At 40.5% G+C, this 27,873-nt stretch overlaps 1 protein-coding gene across 1 annotated transcript; it reads left to right on the plus strand.

Annotated features, from left to right (window-relative positions):
- Positions 1-2,203: 2,203 nt before the first annotated feature.
- LOC108272825 (nuclear body protein SP140) lies at positions 2,204-27,370 on the plus strand. Its single transcript, XM_017481608.3, has 15 exons — positions 2,204-2,472; positions 3,298-3,472; positions 3,665-3,862; positions 5,944-6,024; positions 15,823-15,956; positions 16,084-16,131; positions 16,227-16,281; positions 21,238-21,426; positions 21,725-21,864; positions 22,099-22,161; positions 23,240-23,367; positions 23,788-23,893; positions 23,978-24,052; positions 25,646-25,789; positions 26,025-27,370. The coding sequence occupies exons 1-15, from the start codon at positions 2,326-2,328 to the stop codon at positions 26,103-26,105; spliced, it is 1,764 nt and encodes a 587-aa protein (XP_017337097.1). The 5' UTR covers positions 2,204-2,325; the 3' UTR covers positions 26,106-27,370.
- Positions 27,371-27,873: the final 503 nt, after the last annotated feature.

Below are 27,873 nucleotides of genomic sequence, written 5' to 3' on the forward strand. Positions count from 1 at the left end.
CCAATGTAAAGAAACTGACAGGAAATAAGGAAAAGAAGGCAGAGCAAAAGAAGCATGGAGCAAAGAGAAAGAAAAGTGTTGATGAAACAGAAGGGGAGGATGCAGGCCCTTGTTCTGTGTCCAGCTCCAGCCAGAAGAATCCCAAGTCACATAAGTTCAATTCAATTTTATTTGTATAGCGCTTTTTACAATGGACATTGTCTCAAAGCAGCTTTACAGAAACATATAAACACAGGATAGAGATTTTAAGAGTGTGAATTTATCGCTATTGAGCGAGCCGGTGGTGACAGTGGTGAGGAAAAACTCCCTAAAATGATATGAGGAAGAAACCTTGAGAGGAACCAGATTCAGAAGGGAACCCGTCCTCATCTGGGTAACAATGGATAGTGTGAAAGTCAAGGAAAGTTCATTATGATTTTTATATGAAGTCTTTGTTGAACTAGTCCACTGTTCACTAAAGGAGACCTGAGTGCAAAACTGCATGTGGTAATTGCAGTCCCAAGGCCATCGCAGCAACCGTAGTCCCAGCAACCACAGTGGGAATGTCCATGTGGAATTGAGGTCCAAAACTATTTAATTTTTACTTCAAGCGGTCCCATCATCAGCAATCTCCAGGCTGTAGCCTCCAGTTGATGAGAGCTAAATCCAGAGGTAGAGCATCAGGATGGATCAGGCAGGTCCGGAGAGAAGAAAGGGTCAGGATCACTCGCATCTCCATAAAAGCATGTGTGGTTTGACAGAAGGAGAGAGGAAGAGAGAGGTAAAGAGAGGGAGAGATAATTAGCTATGCTTTCTATCCTGTGATGGAAAAGACTGTGTATTTTGCGTAAAAGAAAGTCTATTCATGGTTAGGTTGAGTAAACAAATACATTTTCAGCCTAGACTTAAACACTGAGACTGTGCCTGAGTCCCAAACACTAATTGGAAGACTGTTCCATAACTGTAGGGGTTTGTAAAAGTTCTTCCCCCTACTGTAGCCTTCACTATTTAAGGTACCGTCGAATAGCCTGAACCTTTTGATCTACGTAGTCGTGGCAGATCATAGAAGATCAAAAGTTCACTCAGGTACTGTGGCGCGAGACCATTTAGTGCTTTATAGGTCAATAATAGTATTTTATAATTAATGCGTGATTTCATTGGGAGCCAATGCAGTGATTATAAGATCGGTGTGATGTGGTCATATCTCCAGGTTCTATTTAGGACTCTAGCAGCTGCATTCTGGACTAACTGGGGTTTGTTTATGCTCCTACTGGAACATCCAGACATAAAGCATTAAAATAATCTAACCTAGAGGTGATGAAAGCATGAACTAATACTGTGCTGTTCTGACAAAAATGAATAAATAAATAAAGACAGAATCCAAGCTGCTTGAAGTCCACAGTGTGAAGTTTCCACAGTCAGTGATGATTTGGGGTGCCATGTCATCTGCTGGTGTTGGTCCACTGTGTTTTCTCAAGTCGAGAGTCGATGCAGTGTCTACAAGGAGATTTTAGATTTGCTGACAAGCTTTATGGAGATGCTGATTTCCTTTTCCAGCAGGACTCTGCACCTGCCCACAGTGCGAAAACTACTAGTAACCGGTTTACTGACCGTGGTGTTACTGTGCTTGATTGTCCTGCTGACTCTCCTGACCTGAACTCCATAGAGAATCTATGAGAGACACCAGAACCAACAATATAGACGAGCTGAAGGCCGCTATTAAGGCAACCTGTTCTTCCAGAACACCTCAGCAGTGCCTCAGGCTGATCGCCTCCATGCCACGCCGCACTGATGCAGTAATTCGTGTAAAAGGATTAAAGCCACGACCGAGTATCAGCGCATAAATTAACATACTTTTCACAAGGTCGACATTTCTGTATTATAAATTCTTTCTGTAATACTTTGAGATACTGGATTTTTGATTTCCATGAGCTGTAAGCTGTAATCACCAAGATTTAAAAAAATAAAGGTTCCAAATATTTCACTTTATGTGTAATGAATCTAGAATACATAAAAGATCCACTCTTTGAATTTAATTACGAAGTTTTGAATTAAATCCCAGAGATTACATTTTTTTAGATAAAAATTATAATAATTAAATTATGAGAACAATTCTCTGTCATAGTTTCCATTTACACAAATGACCAAGCTGTGACTCATACGCACAAATGATGCCGATTCCCTGTCACTGGCTATACTACTGGATGTCACGTGACTGGGGGCGTGTTTCAGAGTTTCTCGAGCACAAGAAATCCTCAGTCAGCACTCAATCTTACTCACAATCACGAAGCTAGGGTGTGACATTAATAAGAAGCGATTTGATTTTGACGGATAAACAGCAGCCGAATGGATCCGCTGGATTTTCTAACGCATGAGGAGATGATCAGATTTCTTCGCTGTAAGAAGACAGAGATCTCGTCCTATATAGAGGAACCGCGCACCTTCCTCAACCAGCTCCGAGACCATGACCTGGTACCTGAGAATCTCTACCAGGTAAGAGATCATAATACTTTACACCATGCCTCCATTCCAGGAGGGAATTGAGTGTCGATGTTACAGTTGATCAGAGTTTATTATTGGGTCTGATGGTATAAGGTGACAGCTGACAGGAAGTGAAACTGAAACGTTGCATGAGCGTTTTCTGAATAAATTGTAGTACTCAGTGTAAGAGCATTAGCACACATGACTGGGATTCCCTCACACTCACCTCCGCTGAATATATGCTTTTTTACATTGTATATTTTACTCTATTTGTTTAACATTTCTGAAAGAAGCCTCAGTGTCAGTGCTTTGAGGTAAATCTGAGGTTACAGCGGCCAGGACTTTTTCTTAGTGCCACCAGGAAACGTGTGAACAAAAGAAACATTTTCCTAAAGGAAGGATTTCTATGTTGATCAGTACAGTGGAGGTAGTAGGCCTGTTAGTTAGTTAGTGTGTGTGTGTGTGTGTGTGTGTGTGTGTGTGTGTGTGTGTGTGTGTGTGTGTGTGTGTGTGTGTGTGTGTGTGTGTTTTTAATGTAGAACTATAATCCTGCACATCAACAATTGCATGTTGTGGAATGAAAATCTTTGGGATTAATAAAATTAAATTCAGCTTCTGGTGGCACTTTATTTTTAGTGTTGAAAGCATTTGCACAGGTATTTGGGTACACATGCTCAAAGCTGTGCCTATATACACATACTGTACATAAGTAAACGTTTGTTTTAATAAATCCCACATTGTGCTTTTACCTTCTGTTCACATCACTTACACGCTTGCACACCACTGATAAATGGGGGTTCGTTGTGTGTTCTCTCACTCTCTCGCTCTCTCTCGCAGAAGGTAAAAAAGATGAAAAATAAGGAGAGAAAGCAGGAAGGTGTGTATGAGATTTTGGACTGGGTGGAGAATAAACGAGAACAGCATGTGGGACTGTTTTGGAGGTGTATGTTTCGGGATCACCTCCTGCAGAAATATCCCATTTTCCGCTTGCTCCGAAACAGCCTTCTTGATGGTCAGCCATTCCATTTCTTCACCTTTCCATGCAAATTTATTTTTGTTATATTTTCAGAGTTGTATTTCCACTTTTTTTACTCAACAAATGTTGGATGATTGGATATGAATCATTATCTGAGTTGTAGTTACGTGAGTGCTTTTTTTTCTTCATTCTGAATACAATCTTAAATGACAGAGTCTCTTATTTTAGGTTCCTATAGGATTTCTGAAAATCTTCCCAAGGCAGATGACCCAAGCAGTAACACGGAAGCTGAGAGAAAGGAAAAGAAGCAACAGCAAAAGAAGGGTGCAACAAAGAGAAAGAAAAGTGGTGAAGAGACAGATGAGGAGGAACGAGGCCCTTCCTCTGTGTCCAGCAAAAAGAAACCAGCCATGAAGCCCACACTCTGTAAGTCAGTACAGATGTGCTGTTTAATGTATGGTTTAGAATTTCTTCAATCTAAGTATAAGGACAATAAATGTAGTGTCACCTGATGATAATTTTAGAAAAATAATGGTTAGATGTTAAATATAGACACTGAGTTAAGATGTGTTTTGGGGTATAGTAATTAGTAATATAGTAATTAATGGGTTAAAATCTTTTTTCATTATTTTTTAAGTTCATATTTATTTTAACTGAAAAGCATAAATCAAATTGCTACCATTTACAGTGGTGCTTGAAAGTTTGTGAACCCTATAAAATTGTCTATATATCTGAATAAATATGACACAAAACACCATCAGATTTTCACACAAGTCCTAAAAGTAGACAAACAGATCCCAATTAAACAAATGGGACAAAACTATTATACTTGGTCATTTATTTATGTAGGAAAATGATCCAATATTACAACCCCAATTCCAAAAAATGTTGGGACGCTGTGTAAAATGTAAATATTAACAGAATGCAACGATTTGCAAATTTCATAAACGCATATGTTATTCATAATAGAACATAGAAAACATATCAAATGTTTAGACTTGGGAAATTTTATGAAAAAAAGAAGGTAACACGTCTCAAAAAAGTTGGGACAGGGTGGAAAAGTAAGTGTTACTAAAAGGAAACAGCTGGAGGAACATTTTGTAACTAATTAGGTTAATTGGCAACAAGTCAGTAAGATAATGGAGTATAAAAAGAATATCTTACAGATGCAGAGTCTCTCAGAATAAAAGATGGGATGGGATCTGGATGGAAGCATATGTTGCTCTAAAATCTGTTTTTTACAGATGTGCAAGCTACCCATTCCATAAGCACTAATGCACCTCCATACCATCAGAGATGTAGGCTTTTGAACTGAGCACTGATAAAAAGTTTGATGGTCCCTCTCCTCTTTAGTCCTCTTTAGTTTAGAGGGCACAGTGTCAGTGGTTTCCAAAAAGAATTTCTAATTTCGATTCGTCTGACCACAGAACAGTTTTCCACTTTTGCCTCAGTACATTTTAAATGAGCTTTGGCCAAGAGAAGACAGCAGCATTTCTGGATCATGTTCACATATGGCTTCTTCTTTGCATGATAGAGCTTTAATCAGAGTTTGTGGATGGCATGGCAAACTGTGTTCACAGACAATGAGTTCTGGAGGTGTTTCTGAGTCCATGCAGTGATTTCCCTTACAGAATCATGTTTTTAATGCAGTGCCACGTTAGGGCCCGAGATCAGATCACGGGCATGCTATAGAGATTTTCACCATTGTCCCTTACACACAAAGATTTCTCCAGATTCTCTGAATTTTTTGATGATATTATGTGCTGTAGCTGATGAGATATCCTAATCTTCTCAATTTTACGTTAAATAACATTATTCTGAAATTATTCCACAATTAGTAGTCACAGTTTTTGGCACATTGGTGAACCTCTGTCCATTTTTACTTCTGAGAGACACTGCCTCTCTAAGATAATCTTTTTATACCCAATCATGTTACTGACCTGTTCCCATTTAACCTCCAGCTGTTTCTTTTTAGTAACACTTACTTTTCCAACCTTTTCTTGCCCCGTCCCAACTTTTTTTTAGACGTGTTACATTATTACCTTGTTTATTTTTCTTAAAATGGTACATTTACTCAGTTTAAACATTTGATATGTTCTATGTTCTATTGTGAATAACATATGGGTTTATGAGATTTGCAAATCATTGCATTCTGTTTTTATTTCCATTTTACACAGTGTCCCAACTTTTTGGAATTGGGGTTGTACATATCAGCGAGTGTAACATTTAGTTGTCATTATTGCTGCACAAGGGGGTCACACCGAATACTAAAAGCAAAGGTTCAAATACTTTTGCCTCTCACAGATATGTAATATTCGATCATTTTGCAATAAATACATGAACAAGTTTAATATTTTTGTCTCATTTGTTTATTTGCATTCTCTTTATCTACTTTTAGGAACTGTGTGAAATTCTGATGATGTTTTAGGACATATTTATGCAGGAATGTAGAAAATTCTACATCTTTAAGGCAGAAGCCAGTAGTGACATGACATTCTTCCTTTTAGCCCAACTTTTAGAGAAAGGAGAACTTCCTGTTACCTGTGGAGATAAAGAAGGCACTTTGTATAAAGACAAGCTTGCTAGAGGTACATCTTTATCTCATATCATGTTATTATATATGGTGTAACACTTGATCTAACATTTCTTTAATGGTACATAAAAAGTAATAGATCACCAGCTGACACTGTGGAAATATCCTGAGTTTTTTGTTTCATTTATGTATTTATTGTCCCCATTGTTGTATGATAAACAGCAAAATTACAAAAATGCAAGATAAATGATAAACTGAGGAAATACTGCCATTAAGAAGAGTATAGATGTAAATACAGAAATTTTGTTTGATATCATGGTCATCATTAGTACTGTAAAATGTGGAATGAGGAAATCTGGACCATGCACTGTAATTTATTTTTATTTTATTAATTTTACAGTAATTTAATGGCTACATGGGTTGTCAGTAAAGTATTGTAAAAAGTACCGTAAACAACTGCACAATCTTACACAGTGTAAAACAACACATCATCCAATACATTTGCTCATTTGGCTGATGCAGAATACTAATGAACTGAATATTAAGAGTTTTGCTCAAAGACCCAACCGTGGCCATCTGGCAGTGCTGGGATTTGAACACACAACCTTCTGACCTACAACACAAAGCCTTAACAACTGTGCCACCACTACTAGCTCAACAAGCCTGCATTGATTCAATGCAATCTTTTGTTGGAGTTAATTCAGTGGTAGAAGCAGTTGAATCAGTGCACAGTAAGCTAGTTAAGCTGGTTGTGATGGTTCAGTGTTTAAGGCTTTGAGTTACAAATCTGAAGGTTGTGTGTTCAAATCCTAGCACTGCCATGGTTGGGTCCTTGAGCAAGACCTTAACCTTCAGGTCAGTTTTATCCTGCAACAGACAAATGTACTGGAATATGATTTATTTTAATATCTAAGATATGACAGTACTTTACTATAAATGTTTTACAGATGTTTACTGTACATTTCACCGTACTTTACAGGCAAACTCAGGTTGTAAAATCTACAGCAATTCTTTACAGTGTAGATATGGAAGGTGGATAGCAAAAATGATGTGATCTTACCACATTTCAGCCACACCAAAGACTGGGAACAACGAGGTCCAAAAGCATTTAGCCTTAGTAGATACTTGATGTACAGTAGGTACCTTGGATAAATCTAGCGCTGTAAGCTTAATAGAGTGCGTGCTTCGTTTGTTAGGGATTACTGCCCTCTTGTGTCGATTAGGAACATAAATAGATTCTGGCTTAACAGTGGCATGAACAGTTTTAAGAGGTATGTGATGAACCACATCTTCTCTGGTAACCACATACATGCCATCATTCAAGCGAGCAAAAGAACATACGCCATACCAACCATGAGATAAGGATGCATACGCCCTAAACCCACAAATCCAATAATGATCTTCCACAGTGTTGGCATCGAAAACAGGAAACCTCATCGAGCAGCTAGGATCACCCTCACAAGTCCAATCAACCATGTCCCAGCCACCAGTGAAATTAACCTTAGCGCAGGGCACACGCAACCTTGGGCCAGTGACCGGATGATTACAATGATGCTCGGAAATAGGACCCATGTAAACATGAGTTTTTAACCCCTGTTTCAGTGTTGAAACAAAGGGAGCTGTAATGTCAAGATATTGTCTAGTAAAACACACCGGGAAGACCATGTCCTTAGTAATACGAACAGATTGATGGAAGTCCAACTGGACCCTGGTTATTTTAAAATTGCCCTCTTCCTGGCATGAATAAAGAGGGTCAAGACAAGTAGATGGCCAACTGGTGTTACATAGAGCGATGTCATATGGAAAATCTTAACAATAGGGGGTGACCTCGTGAGTGCCAGGTGGATCTACTCCAAGCAATGATTTGTTATAATTTGCGGTTACATTAAAAGGAATATCAATAAAAAACACTCGGTGATGCTCTGGATCAATAACGTCATATCGATGGGTCCTGAGACCTGCAGCTACAGAACACCATGTATGTTGATATGTCTCCCAAACAAGGAAGAAGGTGAAAGGTGTGGTCGTGCTATGTGGCATAAGGGTGCAGATAAAACACGGTTGTGTCAATTTAATTTGTTTTACAGTAAGAAGCGAGTAATTGTAGTACGCATTCTGGTTAAAATGTTCAATATGCAGATCGTCAGGAGCATCAGAGTTATCAGCATTAAGTGTGATAGGTACAGAACTTGAAAAGAGTCACTATTAGGGTAAATCCATCCTTGTTCACTAACAAAATCATTACCATCTGCCAATACTCTGTACATAAACATAGAACCTAGGAACATATTAACAAAAGAAAATAACACCAACATTGTGTCCAGTCCGTGTATATGTTGCACCCAGGGACACAAGTGAAGAGAATATGTGTATGTGAGAGGTGTATCAGCAGCTGGAACAGTAGAGTCGTCTTCAGATCAGCAGGTCAGATGAGAGTTCTAGTGGACTCGTTCACCAGCAAGGTATCACTATAGTCAGGTTGGAGTTATTGGACTGGTTCCACGGAACAGCCTATAATAGAACAGAATCATGCAATTATTTGTTCACAGATTTTAACCAACTGGCATGCCGCCAGATGGGGCCTTCTGATGTCAGCGGTTCTTGTTACTGCCACAACCTCATAAGGACCGGTGTACTTGGGTTCACCCAACTGCTTGCTCCATTTGGGCACCTGCTCACCTGGAATAAAAGAATGGGTTGGATTCTGGGAAGGAAGAGGCAGTTTAGCTCTTACACATTCATGTTTTTCTTGCAAGACATCAAGTAATTTAGACACATAATCATCCAGATGAATGTCAACTCCGCTACCTGCGGAAGTAGAAAAGTTAGTAGACATTTTCCAGGCAGTAGGAAAACATCGGCCAAATAGAACCTCAAAGGGTGATAAACGTGTAGTTTTAGATGGCGTCATTCTGATCTCAGTCAGAACCGCAGGTAAAACGTCAGGCCAGGCGGTGCTCCCAGTCTGTTGCATAGCTTTGCTGAAACTATCTTTTAAAGTGCGGTTCATCCTCTCAACCACCCCAGATGACTGTGGGTGGTAGGGAATGTGAAATTTCCAGTCTATAGCCAAATAGTCACTTAGACGTTGTGTCAATTGTGAAGTAAAAGCAGTACCTTTGTCTGAATCAATTTGCAAAGGCACACCGAAACGTGGGATGATTTCTTTTGTTAAGACGCATACAACCGTTTTTGCGTTCTCAGTAGCACATCGACCCATTTAGAGAAACGATCAACGATAACTAATAGCATTTTATGCGGGCCTACTTGAGGCATATGTGTGAAGTCAATTTTCAGACTTTCAAAGGGCACCTGTGGGGGCGGAAGAGCATCATGATGCAGGGACGAACCTTGTACGTTGTTTTGCAGACAGATTAAACAGCAAGAGAGTAGTTTAATCTGATGTCTCAAATCTTTAATACAAAATTTAGATGTCATGTCAGACATTACACCAGTGAAACCTCGATGCAAAACACCATGAAACTCACAGATTAAAAAATGAGGCGATGGCTGTTGAAACGCATAGGTGACCTAATTGTTCAAACCAGATGCCATCAGAGTCTGGGACTGCTCCTTGAGCCTGCCAGAACTCAGAATCTTCTGGGGATGCATGTTCAATTCAATTCAATTCAATTCAATTTTATTTGTATAGCACTTTTTACAATAGACATTGTCTCAAAGCAGCTTTACAGAAATATCAACATGGTACAGATATTAAAGGTGCGAATTTATCCCAACTGAGCAAGCCACTGAGTGGCGACGGTGGCAAGGAAAAACTCCATAAGATGTTTAAAGAGGAAGAAACCTTGAAAGGAACCCGACTCAGAAGGGAACCCATCCCCATCTGGGTAACAACAGTTAGTGTGAAAAAGTTCATTTTGGATTTATATGAAGTCTGTATGGCGTTAGGAGCAGCCGTAGTCCCAGCAGTCTGGAATTAAAGAAGATTTGAGCTCCATCCAGAGGCAGAAAGGATCTGGATCTCTAGTATCTCCATAAATTTGTGTGGGGCTCGGCGAAAGGAGAGAGGGAGAAAAAAGATTATTATGACTGCGAAGTAGTAGAACAGAATCTAGTCAGGGTAGGCTTGAGTAAACAAATACGTTTTAAGCCTAGACTTAAACACTGAGACTGTGTCTGAGTCCCGAATACTAATAGGAAGACTGTTCCATAACTGTGGGGCTCTATAAGAGAAAGCTCTTCCCCCTGCTGTAGCCTTCACTATTCGAGGTACCATCAAATAGCCTGCATCTTTTGATCTAAGTAGGCGTGACGAATCATATAAAACCAAAAGGTCGCTTAAATATTGTGGCGCGAGACCATTTAGTGCTTTATAGGTTAATAAAAGTATTTTATAGTTAATGCGAGATTTTACTGGGAGCCAATGCAGTATTGATAATATCGGTGTGATATGGTCGTATCTTCTAGTTCTAGTTAGGACTCTAGCAGCTGCATTCTGGACTAACTGGAGCTTATTTATATTCCTACTGGAACATCCAGACAGTATGGCATTACAGTAATCTAATCTAGAGGTGACGAATGCATGAACTAGTATTTCCGCATCATGTAGTGACAATATGTTTCTTATCTTAGAAATATTTCTGAGATGAAAGAAAGCTATCCTAGTAATATTATCTACATGAGCATCAAATGATAGACTGGAGTCAATAATCACTCCAAGGTCTTTAACTGCTGTACATGATGAAACAGAAAGACCATCCAGAGTAACCATGTGATCAGAAAGATTACTTCGAGCTACACGTGGGCCTAATAAAAGTATTTCTGTTTTATCAGAATTAAGTAGAAGGAAGTTAATTAACATCCATCGTCTAATGTCCTTTACACAATCCTCAACTTTACTAAGCTTTTGTCTGTCCTCTGGCTTCGCTGAAACATACAACTGTGTATCATCAGCATAACAGTGGAAGGTAATTCCATGTTTATGAATAATTTGACCTAGGGGTAGCATATATAAAGTAAAGAGCAGTGGGCCTAAAACAGAACCCTGTGGAACTCCAAAAGTAACCTCAGTACGCATGGAGAAATCACCATTTACATCTACGAACTGATAATGATCGGTCAGATAAGACCTGAGCCAGGAGAGGACTGTTCCCTTAATACCAACAACATTTTCTAATCTATCAAGTAGAATAGTGTGATCTATAGTATCAAAAGCTGCACTAAGGTCGAGTAACACAAGCAGCGAGACACAACCCTGATCGTAGGTCAGTAGAAGGTCATTTACTACTTTAACTAACGCTGTCTCTGTGCTATGATGAGGTCTAAATCCTGACTGATACATTTCATGAATGTCATTCCTATCTAAGTACGAGCATAACTGCTTTGCTACAACCTTTTCTAAAATCTTAGAGATGAAGGGGAGATTTGATATTGGTCCATAGCTGGACAATTGAGACGGGTCAAGATCAGGTTTTTTAATCAAGGGTTTAATAACTGCTAATCTAAGTGATTTAGGTACATAGCCAGTGCTTAGGGAAGAATTGGTTATACTTAGAAGTGGTTCAATTACTCCTGGACAAATCTGTTTAAAGAAACAGAGGATCTATTATGCAAGTTGATGAATTGGCTGAAGAGATTAATGTAGCGAGTTCGGTCTCTCTAAGCGGAGCAAAACACTCTAAACATTGATCTGATATTGCTACATTGTCATGTAATGGGTTTGTTACAGTACTGTCCGGTTTTAATTTAATGGCCTGTATTTCACGTCTAATATTTTCAACCTTATCAATGAAAAATTTCATGAAATCTTCACTGCTATGTAATGATTGAGTGTTTCTCTCTGTAGTGGTTTTATTACTAGTTAATTTTGCTACTGTGTTGAAAAGGAATCTAGAATTGTTTTTGTTGTCTCCTATTAAGGTGGAGAAATAGATTTTTCTAGCATCGCCAAGAGATTTCCTATATTTCAGTAGGCTCTCCTTCCATGCTGTTTGAAATATCACCAGTTTGGTTTGACGCCATTTACGTTCTAATCGTCAAGTTGTCTGTTTTAAGGTTCGCGTTCGCATGTGATTGCATCAATGAAAAATCTACCCCGGGTAGAAGAGCACTAGTGTAAAAATGTATAGCAGACACTAAGAAAGGGCAAGGGCTTTGTGACTGAGCAGCCAATTTCGCATGTCGGTCAGCTAAAGCATTCCCCTTAATTTGTACAGTGTTACCTACAAGATGCGCCTTGGTTTTGACAAAGGAAGTGAACAGGCACCAATAAGATTCTCCATTAATGTGGAATGTGAAATGTGTTTCCCAACTGCAGACCTGAAACCATGTTGTTGCCAAATCCATCCGAAATCATGTGCTACGCCATAAAAGCATAACGAGAATCAGTGAAAATCGTCACTCTGTCCTTTATGTAAAATGCAGGCATGGGTGTGAGTGAATAGCTCTGCGGCCTGTGCTGAATTAAAGGGCAAAGAGTGCGCTTCAAGTACTACATCCGGTAATGAGCAGACAGAATAACCACACAGGAAGACACCATCAGCTGGTTTAGAACAAGAGCCATCTACAAAAATATATTCATTGTCTATAAGAGGAGAATCAGCCAAATCACCTCTTATGCTACATGAAGTTATGATTTCTTTTAAACAATCCTAATCATCTTTTACAGGCTCAGTGTCATCCTGTGAATTTACAAGCCTATAAAGGGCATGAGCGATTGTATCCTGTGCTGTCGAACACTTTACGGTTAAATTTGCAGTAGAGCAAAGAATTGTTTCATAACCACTTCTACATTGAGCAGTCATGTGTTGTGTTTCAGTGTTTGAGAGAACTTATTTTACCTGATATGTGGTGTGTAAAACCAAAGGATGAGACAATACCAATCGTTCTGCATCCGTGACGAGAAGAGCGCTGGCACCCACTGCATGCAGACATGCGCGGAGTCCAGCAGCCACGGTGTCCAATGTTTTAGAGAGATAGGCACAGGGGTGGAAACTACCCCCATGTTCTTGTGCCAAAACACCAGAAGCCACACCTGAGTGTTCATAGTTGTAGAGATGAAACAGTTTATTATAGTTGGGCAGCCCCAATGCGGGTGCTGAACAGAGAGCCATCCTGAGATGTTCAAAGGCCGCCACAGTCTCGGGTGTGTGTGTGACAGGTGACAACAGAGGGTCAGAATGTTCCACCAGGGCCCTCAGTTGCTTGTCATAATAAGAGAGTCAGGAATCCACTGTCTGCAATAGTTAATGAGACCTAAAAAGGCCAAGACAGCCTGTTTGGTTGCAGGTAGCTGAGATGTTTTGACCACTGTTATACAATCATCAGAGAGCCGTCATTGTCCTTTGGGGAGAAGGAAGCCTAGATACTTGACTTCAGTTTTACAGAGCTGTAGTTTGGTTCTGGATACCTTGAAACCCTTCACAGCCAAGTGCTGTAAGAGACGACAGGTTGCAGTCCAGCAGCCCTCTTCTGTTTCCGACATGATGAGTAGATCATCCACATACTGCAGGACACGGGAATCATCAGCTACCTGTAGGTCTTTTAATGAGACTCTGACCACTAGTGAGAACACAGCTGGTGAGTCAGTGTAGCCTTCTGGAAGACCAATCCATGTCATTGGCGTCTCCGGTGCGTGAAAGCAAACAGCGGCTGTGTCTCAGCCACGTGGACACTGAAAAATGCAGAGCACAAGTCTACCACGCTAAACCATGCATGGTGAGACGGAATTAGGGTTATGATAGTCGGTACATCAGGTACAACAGGTGAGATTGGAATTACAACCTCATTAATTCTTCGGAGATCTTGTGTGAATCTCCACGTGCCGTCAGGTTTTGGAACAGGATTAACAGGTGTATTGTAAGGACTTACACTGGGTTTTAATACGTCTTGTTGGAGTAATGAATTTACTATGACGTCAATGCCACAGGTCTTGGATTCAGAGAGAGGATATTGTTTTACATAAACAGGATTAGAATGTTTCAACTTAGCTTGATATGGAATACAAAGCATGGATCCGACCTCATCTTTGTGTTCAGCCCAAAGGGAATTTGGCAGGTCCCTGCAGGAACGGGAGGAGGGGCCAGCTGTTGAGCCGATGGGTGATAAAAACCAGATTGATAAGATTGTGGCTGGGCGTGAAACTGCATAGGTCCACTCTGCACAAAACGACCACGACCTCTTCCTCTATTTCTGCCACAGCCACGTCCCTGTTGCTGATCACTCTGTTTAGATCTACAATCCCGTGCCCAATGGCTGGGTTTTCTGCAATAGTGATAGGTCCCTTTGCCCCCGCCAGCTCCTTCAGCATTAGCTGAAGTATCAGAGACTGTGGACACATTATCAGAATCCTCAGCAGGGTAATGTATTAGGGCAGCAATATTTTTTAGACATGCATTAGACGAACATTAGCAGCGAATTCAGTAATAGGGATTCGAGCTCTATCAGTACAATGCATCTTAAGCGCCTGTTGCACGAGAGGTGGGCAGCAGGATAAGAACGTGCATGACATTAAAGCGCTAACCCATTTCACGGGTTCCTTTTTTGGATTATGCATGTTAATAGCCTATGCACAGAATGTGAGGTCTGATAATGAGGTTGGAGAAACATGAAAACCTTCTTTACCTTTTCGTTAGTTGGCTTTAACAGCTCAGAGGGCGGTAGGGGAAGAGCGGACATTGAGAAAGGATCCGAAGGGGGGTCAGGTGTGATGCCTCCGTCACACTCACTATCAGTAGACAAGACGGAGTCACAGTCTGTGTTCTTGCAGACAATCACTCCCATTTAAAAGGTTCGGAAATTCTCCACACCAAGGAAGCAAACAAACCAAATTATCACTTACCCTGATCCCGAGAAATCCCACTTCTGACACCAGTTTTGTAGGGATAAAGCAAATAACAGCTTCTACTCTCCCTCTTCCCTCCATCCACATTTCAGCCTTTAAGTATTAAGAGTAGAGTGTTTCTCTTCTCTATGGTACCGCGCCGATGTGGTTTGCCTCAGAGCATATACGGGCCCGGAGAAAGTCTGATTGAACACACTGACACAAAGAGTAGGTCAGAGAGACTTCCCCATTTATTTGTGGATTAACAGAGGTTTATATAGGCAAAAATAGCCGTGCATAGTATAAAAATAATATGGCAGTTGAACTGTCTGTCACGTACGTGGAAAACATCTTGGGCAATACAAGAAAGTATAGCAGTTGTTGACCATATATGGTCTGATGGTATGGTTTCCCTAACACAGAAAAGAGGAAGTTCCTATGGTGACATTTTAACTGGCACATGCACAACAGACAGGTCTAGAAGAGTTCATGAGACAGAGATTAAACTTTTAACCTAAACATACTTAAACATATCTGAGGGAATAAAGAATAGAGAGTTTTCCAAAAATAGTGATCAAAATCAAAATCCAGTATCTCAAAATATTAGAATAAAGAATTTATCATTTTGATTTTTTATTTCCATGACATGTAAGTCGTAATCATCAAGATTAAAACAAAAAAAAGGGTTGAAATATTTTACTTTATGTGTAATGAATCTAGAAAGTTCCACTTTTTGAATTCAGTTACAGAAAAAAATTAATTTTTCCACATTATTCATATTTTTTTTAGATGCCCCTGTGTTAACTTGCTGAAAGAAAACTTTACTAAGGAAGTCCTGAACCATGAGAATCCACTGTAATTTACATAATTATTAATGAGCTCATGAAGGGCTAAAAACTAAGGCTCTTATGTTTTTAACAAATTATCAATCAATGTGTAGACATATACGAACAAAGCCATGTAGTCGTACTTTTCATTCTCATACAGAAATAAATTTGAGTGGTGTCAGAAGGAATATGTCAGTATAGTTTATTTTTAAATTTGAATTTTAATAGAGTTTTGTACCTACAGGAGAGATGTGTATTTTGTCCGATGGCGTTTGGTTCACCCCATGTGACTTTGAGAGATTTTCAGGAAGGGGAAATAGCAAGAACTGGAAACTCACCATCCGCTGCCAGAACATTACTCTATATAAATTTATACAGGTACATCTACTCTTTGACAGTCACTACAATTATTAAGATGCCAACTAGGATGAAACATTGTACCCCAAAAGGGTGGCATACATAAACTTTTTGTAATATTAAAAATTCCTTCTTTTTTTTTTTGAAGGAGGGTAATTTGCAGTGTCCACGCACTTACAGAGACTATGGTCGGAAGGTGCTGTGCCTATTTGGTCTTTTTCCAGTTGTATCATGCTTTAAATATTTTGTTATGTTTTTATTCTGTAAAATCTTTTTTTCCTCTTATTGCAGGGAGTGAGATTTTCTTCAAGCTGTGTGGAAAGCTCCAGCTCAAGCGCCAGCTCTCGTCAGTATACACAGGACTTTATTTTCATTTTTTATTTTTAAATGAATTGAGCCATATCTCCCTGCAGTTCTTGCCTGGTTTCACAGTGAGGCTAAGCAGGGTTGAGCATGGCCAATACCTGGATGGGAGACTTTGTGGGGGAAAATTAAGTTCCCTTTCAAAGGGAACTTTGACATTGCATTTGGAATAACAGTATGGGAACGCCTTGCGTGCATGACTGGTATCTGAAGCTTGTGCAAAATCATGCCTCTACTTATAGGCCTGCCATGATCAGGTGACGTGGCAATTAAGCACATCGCATGATATATATATATATATATATATATATATATATATATATATATATATATATGGGGCACCTGTTAACCACACCGCCAGCCTTATTATCTTCAGTGAGACTGCATGTCTGTTTGTGTGACAAAAACGCTTCATTTCTACTTGATATTTTCTCAAAATCACTAAACTTTTCTATCCTTTTTCAAGAGGAAAAGAGAGGTAAGTAATGAGCGAGAAAGCGTTCAAGAAGTGTGTTACGGCTGCTCCCGTTTCATCACGGGGAAAAGTGCACACTTTCTGGGTAAAGTGTTAGCGGTGTAGTATGTGATGGCAGCCTCAAGAGGCAGCGCATGGTAACGCCTACATTAAGCAGCTTGGTTGGGACTCGCTCTCTTCTCGAAAAAAAAACGGAAGCCGAAGTGAATCGGGTTTCAGAGCCTTGCGGATCTGGGCTGGCCCCTGCCGAGGCAGCTAGCCGTCTCAGGTTCGGGGATCTCTTAGATCTGGAAGAGGAGCCGGAGGCGAGCGTGGCTCTATCTCTTGCTCTGTCTTCCGGGTTCGGGTCTCCACTGGATTTTGGAGCTCGCGTCGTGACTCCTCCTTCCGCTATGGAAATCCAAAAAGGTAATAATTCATCTCTGACTCCGAGGAGTTAGAAGGATATGTTAAAAACTGAGAGCAGCATATAAAGAGCTGCTTGAAGTGATTACCCAGTGAAAGTAAATCCCTCACACTGCAGAAACTCCCCTGTCTTCCAGAAGTTTATGACAAAATCTCAGGCTCCTGGGGGAAAACCACGCATAAGCCATATTCATAACCCCACGATTTTGGATTATTCGGCCATTGTGGGAATGAACGGCATGGCTATTTAGCTATGCTCAAGGAGGCGCTTGTGAGCTACGTCTCTCCACCGACGGCAGGTAATTACGGGGGCCGGCTTGCATTCAAGCCATGTAAGGCCACCGTGGCATTGGTGGGCAAGCCTATGCAGTAGTAGTCTTGCTTGTGGGTCACTGCAGAGAATGACAGGATTGCAGGCCTACCAAGCAGACCTGCTGAGTGAGCTCGACATATAGCGGCATTCAAAAAAAAGCCAGTTCCTTCCCTGTTGTCTCAAGCTCACCCGGGCATCCACAAGTGGAGCCTGGGCCAGCACTAGTGTGAGGGAGACCCAGAAGGCGAGTATGGCAGCCCGCCAACCCCCGCAGACAGCCAGGGGAACCGGGTGGCCACAGTCGCCGTCTATTAATAGGCCTGATCTCAGAATGGTCATAAAGGCCAAGCAGGCAAAGAAGAGCGGTCCTGAGGGGCTGTGGAGGGATGTATCTGGGGACATGAGGTTGTTAGGGCAGGTAGCCCCCAGTGCTACTGTAGGGCCTCCCCTAGCCAAGGTGGTCCCCAAGTTTTCTGTGTTCTCTGGTCAGGGAGCTGTCACAGGGCAACAAAAATCTGATGCTTCCCTCCAATAGAATGTGAAATAGTTAACGTCACTAAAAGACCATCCGGCAGCGTGCAAACTACTGCCAAATGTGTCTCCATGGGTTCTGTCTACCGTAGAAAGGGTTACTGTGTCCAGTTATAGCTCGACCCCCCCCCGTTCACAGGAGTGCTCACCACAGCAGTCAGCACAGACCAGAGCCCGACGTTAGCGCAGGAAGTAAGCCCCCTTTTGGACAATGGGGCCACAGAACACGTACCCCGTTCCCGAAGGGAGGGAGGTTTACAGCCATTATTTCCTGTTCCGCAAAAAAGTGGGAGTATGCGGCCAATTTTAGAACTGCGTCATCTGAACCGTACTCTTCGGACATACAGGTTCAGAGGCTGACGCTCAAACTTATCGTGCTACAGATTCAGTGCGAGAACTGTTTTGTGGTGATAGATCTAAAAAGTGCATATTTCCACATAGGAATATTGCTAGCTTTATCCCCTCGCACCTTCACAAAGTGCATGGATGTCACTCTGGCTCCATTGGGACTCCAGGGCATCTGTGTACCAAACTACCTGGATGACTGGTTAATTCTAGCACGATCCAGGGAGCTGGTGGTTCAACATCGAGATGTTGTTCTCACCCACATGAAGAGCTTGGGGCTCAGGATGAATCTCAGAAAAGTATGCTTTCCATGGTGCAGTGGACAACTTTTCTAGAGGTTATAGGATTCTACTACGATGAGGGCATTTCTATCCCCAACATGTGTAGTGTCAATCCTATCAACAATGAGCAAGATAAAGCTGGATCTTGGGAGACTTTGGGGTGGAGTCCACACATGTGGCCGAGGTCACATCTGTATGCTGCTCCCCCCATCGTTCTGCTCCCACAAGCTCTAGCGAGAGTTCGCCAAGACAGTCTGCTAGTAGCACCTTTTTGGCCAGCTCGAACATGGTTCTGAGAGATAATATCCCTGCGAGATGGCACTCCTTGGGAGATTCCCATCCACAGGGATCCACTGTAGACCCAGTAAACTGCTCAATAGCTATAGTCCTGGAGCTCCTACAAGAACATTTCTCAGCGGGGTGGGCTCCTTCTACAATCAGGGTTACTTGGCCGTCGTTTCGGCCAGCCATGCCCCTGTTGATGGAGCCTCTGTGGGGCAACATCCTCTAACTTCGAGGTTTATGCGTGGTGTCAGATGTCTGAGGCCCATCTGCAGGCCACGCATACCTTCCTGGGACCTTCTGTGGTCCTGGAAGGACTGTTGGGTGCCCCATTTGACCCCTTAGGGTGGATCTACTGTCTCAAAAAGCTGGAGGGCTGATTTATCACCCTCGGCCAGAACTATGGAAACTGTGGGTCTGGCCCCTGAGGGGCACCAGCTCATAGAATCTGGTCGCACAACTGAGGTGGTAGAGACCATGTTAAACGCTAGAGCATGATCCACAAGGAAATTGTATGCGCTCAAGTGGCGGATTTTTGTCTTTTGGTGTGAGGTACGTCAGCTAGACCCAGTGAACTGTGCAATAGCTACAGTCCTAGAGTTCTTAGAATGTTTAGAATGTTTCTCAGCAGGGTGGCTCCTTCTACAATCAGGGTTACGTGGCCGCGTTTCGGCCAGCCATGCCCCTGTTGATGGAGCCTCTGTGGGGCAATATCCTCTAACTTCGAGGTTCATGCGTGGTGTCAGACAGCTGAGACCCATCTGCAGGCCATGCATACCTGCCTGGAAGGTCTGTCAGGGGCCCCATTCGAGCCCTTAGAGTCAGCCTTGGAGAAGCTTCTGACTCAAAAGTTAGCTCTTTTACTGGCCCTGACATCTCTCAAGCGAGTGGGAGGTCTACAAGCTCTCTCTGTTGCCCCTTCCTGCCTTGACTTTACCCCTGGATTAGCCAAGGCCTTCCTGTATCCTAGGCCAAATTATATTCCTAAAGTGCCTACATTGGCTGCCTACCCTGTGGTGTTGCGGGCTTACTGCCCTCCTCTGTTCCTCACACCGGAACAAGAGAGTATGCACCTGCTGTGTCCAGTAAGGGCTCTCTGTACTTACGTCCACCGCTCTGGCCAGTGGCGTAAGTCGGAGCAGCTACTGGTCTGCTTTGGTAGCGACAGGAAAAGTGATGCTGTGTCAAAGCAGCACATCTCTACTTGGATAGTGGAAGCAATCTCTAGGGCTTATGCCACCCCGGGCTTGAGTGTCTTGCAGTGACCCTCAGGCTTGGGTATTTTTGAACAGGCCGTACCCTCGGTATGATGGAGTAGGTATTCCTGTTCCCATACTGTTATGCTAAATGCAACGTCGAAGTTCCCTTTGAAGGGGAACGTCAGGGTTACGCATGTATCCCTGTTCCCTGAGAAGGGAATGAGACGTTGCATAGCACTGTCATACCAGGGCAGGCCTGTGAATTGCATCTTCGCTTCAGATAGAGGCTGGCGGTGTGGTTACCAGGTGCCATATATATATCATGCGACGTGCTTAATTGCCACGTCATCTGATCATGGCAGGCCTATAATTAGAGGCACAATTTTACACAAGCTTCAGATACCGGTCACGCACGCAAGGTGTTCCCATACTGTTATGCTAAATGCAACGTCGAAGTTCCCTTCTCAGGAACAGGGTTACCCTGACGTTTGCTGTTGGAAGTGGTATTAGTGAGGCCAGCAGGGGGCGCTCACCCTGTTTTCTGTGTGGGGCTCAATCCCTAAGTATAGTGATAGGGATACTGTAAAAACAGCACCGTCTTTCAGATGAGATGTTCTGACTCTCTGTAGTCATTAAAAATCCCAGACACTTATCGTAGAAGAGAAGGGGTATAACCCCGGTGTCCTGGCAAAATTCCTCCATTGGTCCTTCTCTATCATGGCCCCCTAATAATCCTCATCCCTGAATTGTCTACATCACTCTCCTCTCCACTAATAGCTGGTGTGTGGTGGGCGTTCTGGTGCACTATGTCTACTGTCGCATCAACCAGGTGGATGCTACACACTAGTGGTGGTTGAGAAGATCCCCCCTCCCCCTATTAAAAGTGCTTTATAAATGTAACTGTAACTAACTAACTATTCTTTGCTTAAAAAAGTTCTTATGGTGACAATTCTTTTTTTATACTAAAAGTAAGAACTTTCTTCGTGTACATTAATGATCATCCTTGATACATTTAACTTTTTGTAATAACTTTGTTGTTGCTTTTGTTGTTTACGTTTCTTTTTGTGTTTTTGTGTTTGCATGTGTTGCTCCACTGCTGCCTGTGAAGAGTCAGCATCCAGTGTGGTGACAGATGAATCCAGTGAAGACCATGAGGAGTGGACAGAAAACGAGGACAGTGAACAAGAAGAAGAGGAAGAAGACAGCGATACAGTGGATTTGTCTGAATTTCAGGATTTTGCATTACCAGTCAGCTGTGGTTCTGTCAGTGGGCTTATATATAAAGACAGATTTACAGGTAGGTGGTAATCAGAGCTAAGTCTGCCGTGTCTCTGGGAAACAGTACATATCATAATAATGCACAGTACAACTGCAATACGTGAATTACAGCACACAGTATGACTGCAGTATGTGCTCAGTATGACAGAACGTGCAATAAAGTGCACAATAAGAGTGCATATTATGACACTTATGATAGACTAGTGCATGGCTGGACAGTATAACAAAAATATGTAAATGTGTGCAGTGTGTTAGTGTGTTTCCGTACACGTGTGTGTGTGTGTGTGTGTGTGTGTGTGTGTGTGTGTGTGCTGCAGGGTCACGCAGTAAGAGCATCCGCACAGAGGAGCGTTGGTTCACTCCTGAGGAGTTCGTAAAGCAGGAGTTAACGCTGACAGACGGACACTGGAAGAAAGACATACTGTGTCACGGCAAAACCCTTAACTACCTGGTGAAGGTAATGTGAGAGATTGATGATATTTACATACGCAGCTTGAGCATATTATAGCTCCTACTGTTAATTGTATGTGTTGCTCCTACAAGTCACTATTTGTTGTCTTCAACTAGAACTTTCATTTCTACTCTCTTGTTCTCTGTGTTAAAACGGGCAGAGTAACTAGACAGATTAGATACAGAGAAACTTTCTATCTCTTTTTGGAAGTATATTGTATCTTCTTGTGTATGTTTTCAGAAAAAAATCCTGTATATCCATTCACTGCAGTGTCCCTGTCGTCTGTGCTGTCCTGAGAACCGGGTGAGTCTCAAACCCATGACACCATCCAATTACTAGTCTCTCTTCAAAAATGTGATGCAATTTTTGTCCATTGACTCTCTTGCTCTGAAAAGCTTATTGTGTCACAATATCTAAAGTCTTATATTTCTGTCGGTAACCAGTGGACCGAAGTGTGCATATACAGTACTAAAGAATGAAGAGAAAATGTGATTGCATCCTTCAAACAGTTGAACATCTGTTAGTCTTTAAGTTGGATTATACTGGTTTAATTAGATTAGATAGGTTTAGTTATTGGGGTTTTTTTTTGGTTACTACTAATAATTGAATAGAGTTTAAAGAGCTGAAGGAAAAGATTCCAGAAAACATGCAGTTGTAATTACACCCAAAGTTGGTTCTACCAAGTATACCGGGATCCTGCAGAACAAAATAAGTCATGCGAGCACGAGATTTTACTTAAATGTGCATTTTTAAAGAACAGCATGTCATTTACCTTTGTGAAGTGTGCACACACACTAAAGGACAAACAGCATTCAGACTGCAACCTCCAAGATTCTAAACATAGATATTAGGCAGAGCTTCTGAGATGAAGATTAGAAAATAACGGGCCATGATTCCAAGCCTAATATTTCCATCATTATGGTGGGCATTATGTCACTTATACTATAGCTACTTAAGTGTTTCTTTATGATTTACTTATTCATTACTGAATTTCTATAAGTGTCATTGATTCAATATCAATTTACCTACCTTTGAGATCGAAACTGAGCCTCGTAGCACGCCAAAGGTGTAACTGTGAAGCATCTGTTACTGTTTGAATCGGATTAGACTGGTTTAACTAAATTATACTGATTTAGTTATTGGTTCTTATAATAACTGAATCGATTTAAAAAAAGCTTATGGATTCAGTACAGCTCCCAGAAGACTTGAGGGTCCTGCCCAGTTTTGTCCCAAGGAAAAAAATATTCACCCTACGTACACCAACCAACCAACAATTATCTGCTTTTTTGTTTACTCAAAAAATAAAAACAAACCCTAGACATATTGTGTAAATCAACCAGTAAAAATCCTGATTGTCAATTTCCTTCATTTTCTGAACCAGCTGGATCAGGATAATGATGACGTGTGCTACATTTGTAACTCTGTGGGAAATCTGGTGTGCTGTGATGAGTGTCCACGAGCTTTTCACCATCACTGCCACTTACCAACTCTACAGGAGGACACACTTGGGTGAGAAAGGAACTAGAGAGAATGCAGACATAACTCAAGAATCTGAGCAAAAAAATTGTAATGCAACAGTAGAAGCAATTTGTTGGTTAAGTCCCGAATTTACTTAGCAGTCCCAGCTTGGGGCTTTTCATTTATTTACTTGTTTGGTTTACAAAAAAAAAAAAAAAAAAAAAAAACACTTGGCTTATAACTTGTGCTCCTGCATACTGTCTAGTAGCTAACTGTGCTTAATATTTGGAGTGTGTGAGGCTCACACAGAAGAGCTAATATCATTATATCTTAATATAGTAATAAAATGATATAACATTGCTACAGCAGTGCAAGAGATACTCGGTTCAGGAGACTGAAAATATAGGCCTTGTAGAATTTTGGTTTTGATCTTGGTTGTGTGTGTATGTCTCTGTGTGTGTGTGTCTACAGGGATAATTGGATGTGTACTTGCTGTGTGTTAAAGAATAACCATAGATTGTGGCTTCACATGAGCAGGGAAGGTGCTTTGAGCAGTCCTGTTTCTGGAAACATGATGGTATACACACACACACACACACACAGACACACAGATGGCACACAGAGTTGTGGTTCTGATCATTTGTGTTTTTTCCTTCATCAGCGCTGTGAGTATTTGCTGTTGCAGTTGTATAAGGCAGACAGACAGCGAGTATTTACTTCTGACCCCACAAAAAGAGTAAGAATTTCTTTTTAATGTGCAACATTCACATTTCAACCCACTTTCTATGATTTATTCATTATTCATTTTACCTTTCTTTTCGGGTTTGCTTGTGCTCAAAACAAGTATTTTCCAGGAATTTCTCAAGTTTATCGCTGTTGTTGTGGCAGCCAACAACAGCACAGCTCGAACCTGAACTCATTTTTATTCTTACTAACACTTACAAAGTTTCAGTTGAAGAAGTTCAGTCGCTTCAGCCAGTTTTAATAAGGGTTCCTAAAGAGGACGACAGTACAACGGAAGTTCCATCATGGCGGCGCTCACTGGTTTCTCAGGAAAAAGGTGGATATTGTTATAATGTGAAGACTCGCTGGCCAAAATCAATAAATTATTGCAGAGAAAGTGCGTCTCTCTCTGCATTTTCCCCGGTTACCGTAATGATAGTAGTATGTGTGCACTGCTGTTTGCGTGGCTGACAGAAAAATGGAGAGAGAGAAAACTGCATGGTCATCATTTTAATGATCGATCATTGATGTCTCTTCCAAGTAATCGAGTACTCGTACCCATCCCTACTTCATAGCATGTGGTAAAACTCAGTCAGAGGTACGGATTGGTTGATCACAGTACAGCGTGGATGTTGCATGCTGGGTATTGTAGTGAAGCTACAAAAATTGTGATTTCTGCTAAAAACGCTGACATTGAGTAGTGCAATAGAATAATACATACTGTGACACGTAATAACGTAGGACCCCCGTATCCGTGCCGGATCCGTCAGGTTCCAAGCCCCCCAGAAACCGTGGATAGTAGCGAACACTAAATACAGTATATCTGTGATAGTTTAACTAATAAATTAGGCACAATAAGACTTACTAATGAGAATAATGATAAAATAGAGCAATTATAATAACAAAAGTTATGTGAATGTGGTCTGTCTCTCTCTCTCTCTAAAATATTCAATGTACTGTACTCTCCCTTCTTCTTCTTCTTCTTCTTCTTCTTATTGTTCATTGTTCTTTTGCGCTGGACAAAGGGATGTCCGAACGAGATTTCATCGTGTTACTCAGAACAGCGTGCAATTCAAATTATGTTTACTGGATTTCTGGAATCTTCTAGTAAAGTTTTCTGGACTGCAGTCAGTCGGGGTTAAGTGAAACTGCGGTCACTGAAACTGATATGGGGGTTTTACTGTATATTAAATTGTAGTTTTATTCTGGAATACTCCTTTATTTTAATAATAACAATAATTGGAATTTTTTGTCATTAGATGCAGTTGTTATAGTCTACTTGTTTTTAGTTATTCAGGACTAAGACCTGTCAATCAATAGTTATAAGAGATCAATAATAAGTATATTAAAATAATGGTGGTTTATGATTTACAAAAAATAATACTAATAATAATAATAAGTACTGACCCCATGGTTACTCCCAGAGGTCTCCGGATCTCACTTTGAGAACCATTCATTATGAGAATGTGGAAAGCCTCTACATTAGCTCCTGGTTTGGTCTGAGCGTTTCATCCACATTACACCTGATTGTCCCTCACTATAAAAAACGGCATGACAGACCTGATAGTACTTTACAGAATCTCTGTTAAACCTTGTGCTTGTGCAGGTGGAGAGATACAGCAGTGTGATCTCCAAGCCCATGTGGCTAAACAGAGTGAAGACCAAACTGCAGAAAGACAAGTACAGGACAGTGAGACAGTTTGTGCGGGACATCAAGCTCATCTTCACTAACTGCCAAACTTTTAACAAGGTACGATGTAAATACAGATTAAAGATTAAATTACAGATATCTATTTATATTTGTGTGTGTTGACAAGAGCAAATTCATCTTACATTAACTTTTACACCTGGAATATTTCGTGAAATTGCTGGCAAGTTAAAAAAAAAATAAAAATAAATGAATGTGTGTGTGTGTGTGTGTGTGTGTGTGTGTGTGTGTGTGTGTGTGTGTGTGTGTGTGTGTGTGTGTGTGTGTGTGTGTGCAGGTTAATAAGTATGGCAGGATGGGAGCCAAAATGAAAAAGGAGTTTGAGAAGGAGTTTAACAGCATCTTTAAAATCCAGTAGCATTCCTGCATCATATTGGAAAGAGAGCTCTTTATTTTTTATATACTTTTAAAATTCCATGAATTATTTATTTTAAATAATTTATTTCTCAATGTTTTATATTCCTTATTGTTGTATCTCAATTTTTATATATTTTCCATAAGGAATAATCAACTCCTGTTATGTACAGAGAAAGAACTCTGAACTACAGTTCCCAGCAGCCACTGCACGTCACTACGTCACTGTCACATGACCACCAGCTTTTAGGTCCATACAGGGCAAAAATGTCCATGTTCAAAAACTGTCATAAAAATATTATATTTTAAGATTTTTTCCAACTTTCACTGATAGCAAGTTTTTGGGGTTTTTTTTAACCAGCATCAGTTCTAATCATAATTACCAAACATTCATTCATTTTCAGAATTTTAACCCTTTAAATGCTGGTTTGTTTACATAACGCCACAGATGTTATTTTTATGAAAAAAAGAAAAATTGTAATTATTTTCCAAATGCTAAATGCTAAGCAGAATTTTTTTCTTTGATTATTACATTCTTTGATATGTCAATGATTAACAACAACATACATTTGACGTATTCATATTTTTATGCAGTGTCCTACCACTCAGCTACATGAAGGACAAAAATGTCCACGTCAAAATACTGTCAGAAACATTATATATATATATATATATATATATATATATATATATATATATATATATATATATATATATATATATATATATATATTTCCCACTTTCACTGACTTTGATTTTCCCCCCAGCATCAGTTCTGACCATAATTACCAAACATTCATTAATTTTCTGAATTTTAATCCTTTAAACACCTTTTTCTTTACACAATGCAAAAAATCTTCAACACTCAGTACCCGTTTTTGGCTCGTATACATGGGGTGGGATTTGTCATTTCCAGTACAATATCATTTCTTTCTTTCAAACTATTCACACATAAAATTTTCAACTCTGAGATTCGTACAAACACACCCACACAATTATAGCTGCATCATTTATTCAGTTGGTCTACAGTGCTCTATAATAGGAAAATCATGTACAGGTGCATCTCAAAAAATATATAATATCGTGGAAAAGTTAATGTTTCCCATAATTTATTCAGTTGAACTTTCATATTTTCTAGATTAATTACACATAAAGTGAAATATTTCACTTTCTTTTTGTTTTAATCTTGATGATTACAGCTTACAGCTCACAGAAATCAAAAATCCTGTATCTCAAAATATTACAATAAAGAATTTAAGTTGTATAATATACCGGGTGTGTACTGTTTCATTTTAGTGTCAGATGTAATGGTCATAAATGATATGGAACCTATATATATATACCTATACATATATTATAACTATAGTAATATAGTATAAGTAGTAATATAAGTAGTATACACACACACACTTTTTAGTGTACTATATTAAACATAACGTTTTTAGCAATGCATTCAACAAGCTTTAAATACTTTCAGCATCATCTCAGTTTTAAGCGAGTATGAACACGATCAGGGATTGAGCAAAGAGCAGGCTGGTATTAGAAAACATTTTTTTAAATTCATTTTACCCTCCTATTATGTTGGGGGGGGGGGGGGGGGGGGGGGGGTTACATCCATTCTATTACGGGTCAAATGACTTCCACAGTTTAAATACACACAAAAACAGCAAAGTACAGTTTAAAACAGTAAACCTTCAAAACAGTAAACATCTCAAATGTATGGATGGTTATGTAAGCATTAGATTAAAGCGAGACACAAAACGTGATAACAT

The sequence above is a fragment of the Ictalurus punctatus genome, chromosome 12 (assembly GCF_001660625.3).
Source record: "Ictalurus punctatus breed USDA103 chromosome 12, Coco_2.0, whole genome shotgun sequence".
Classification (NCBI taxonomy): Eukaryota; Metazoa; Chordata; class Actinopteri; order Siluriformes; family Ictaluridae; genus Ictalurus; species Ictalurus punctatus.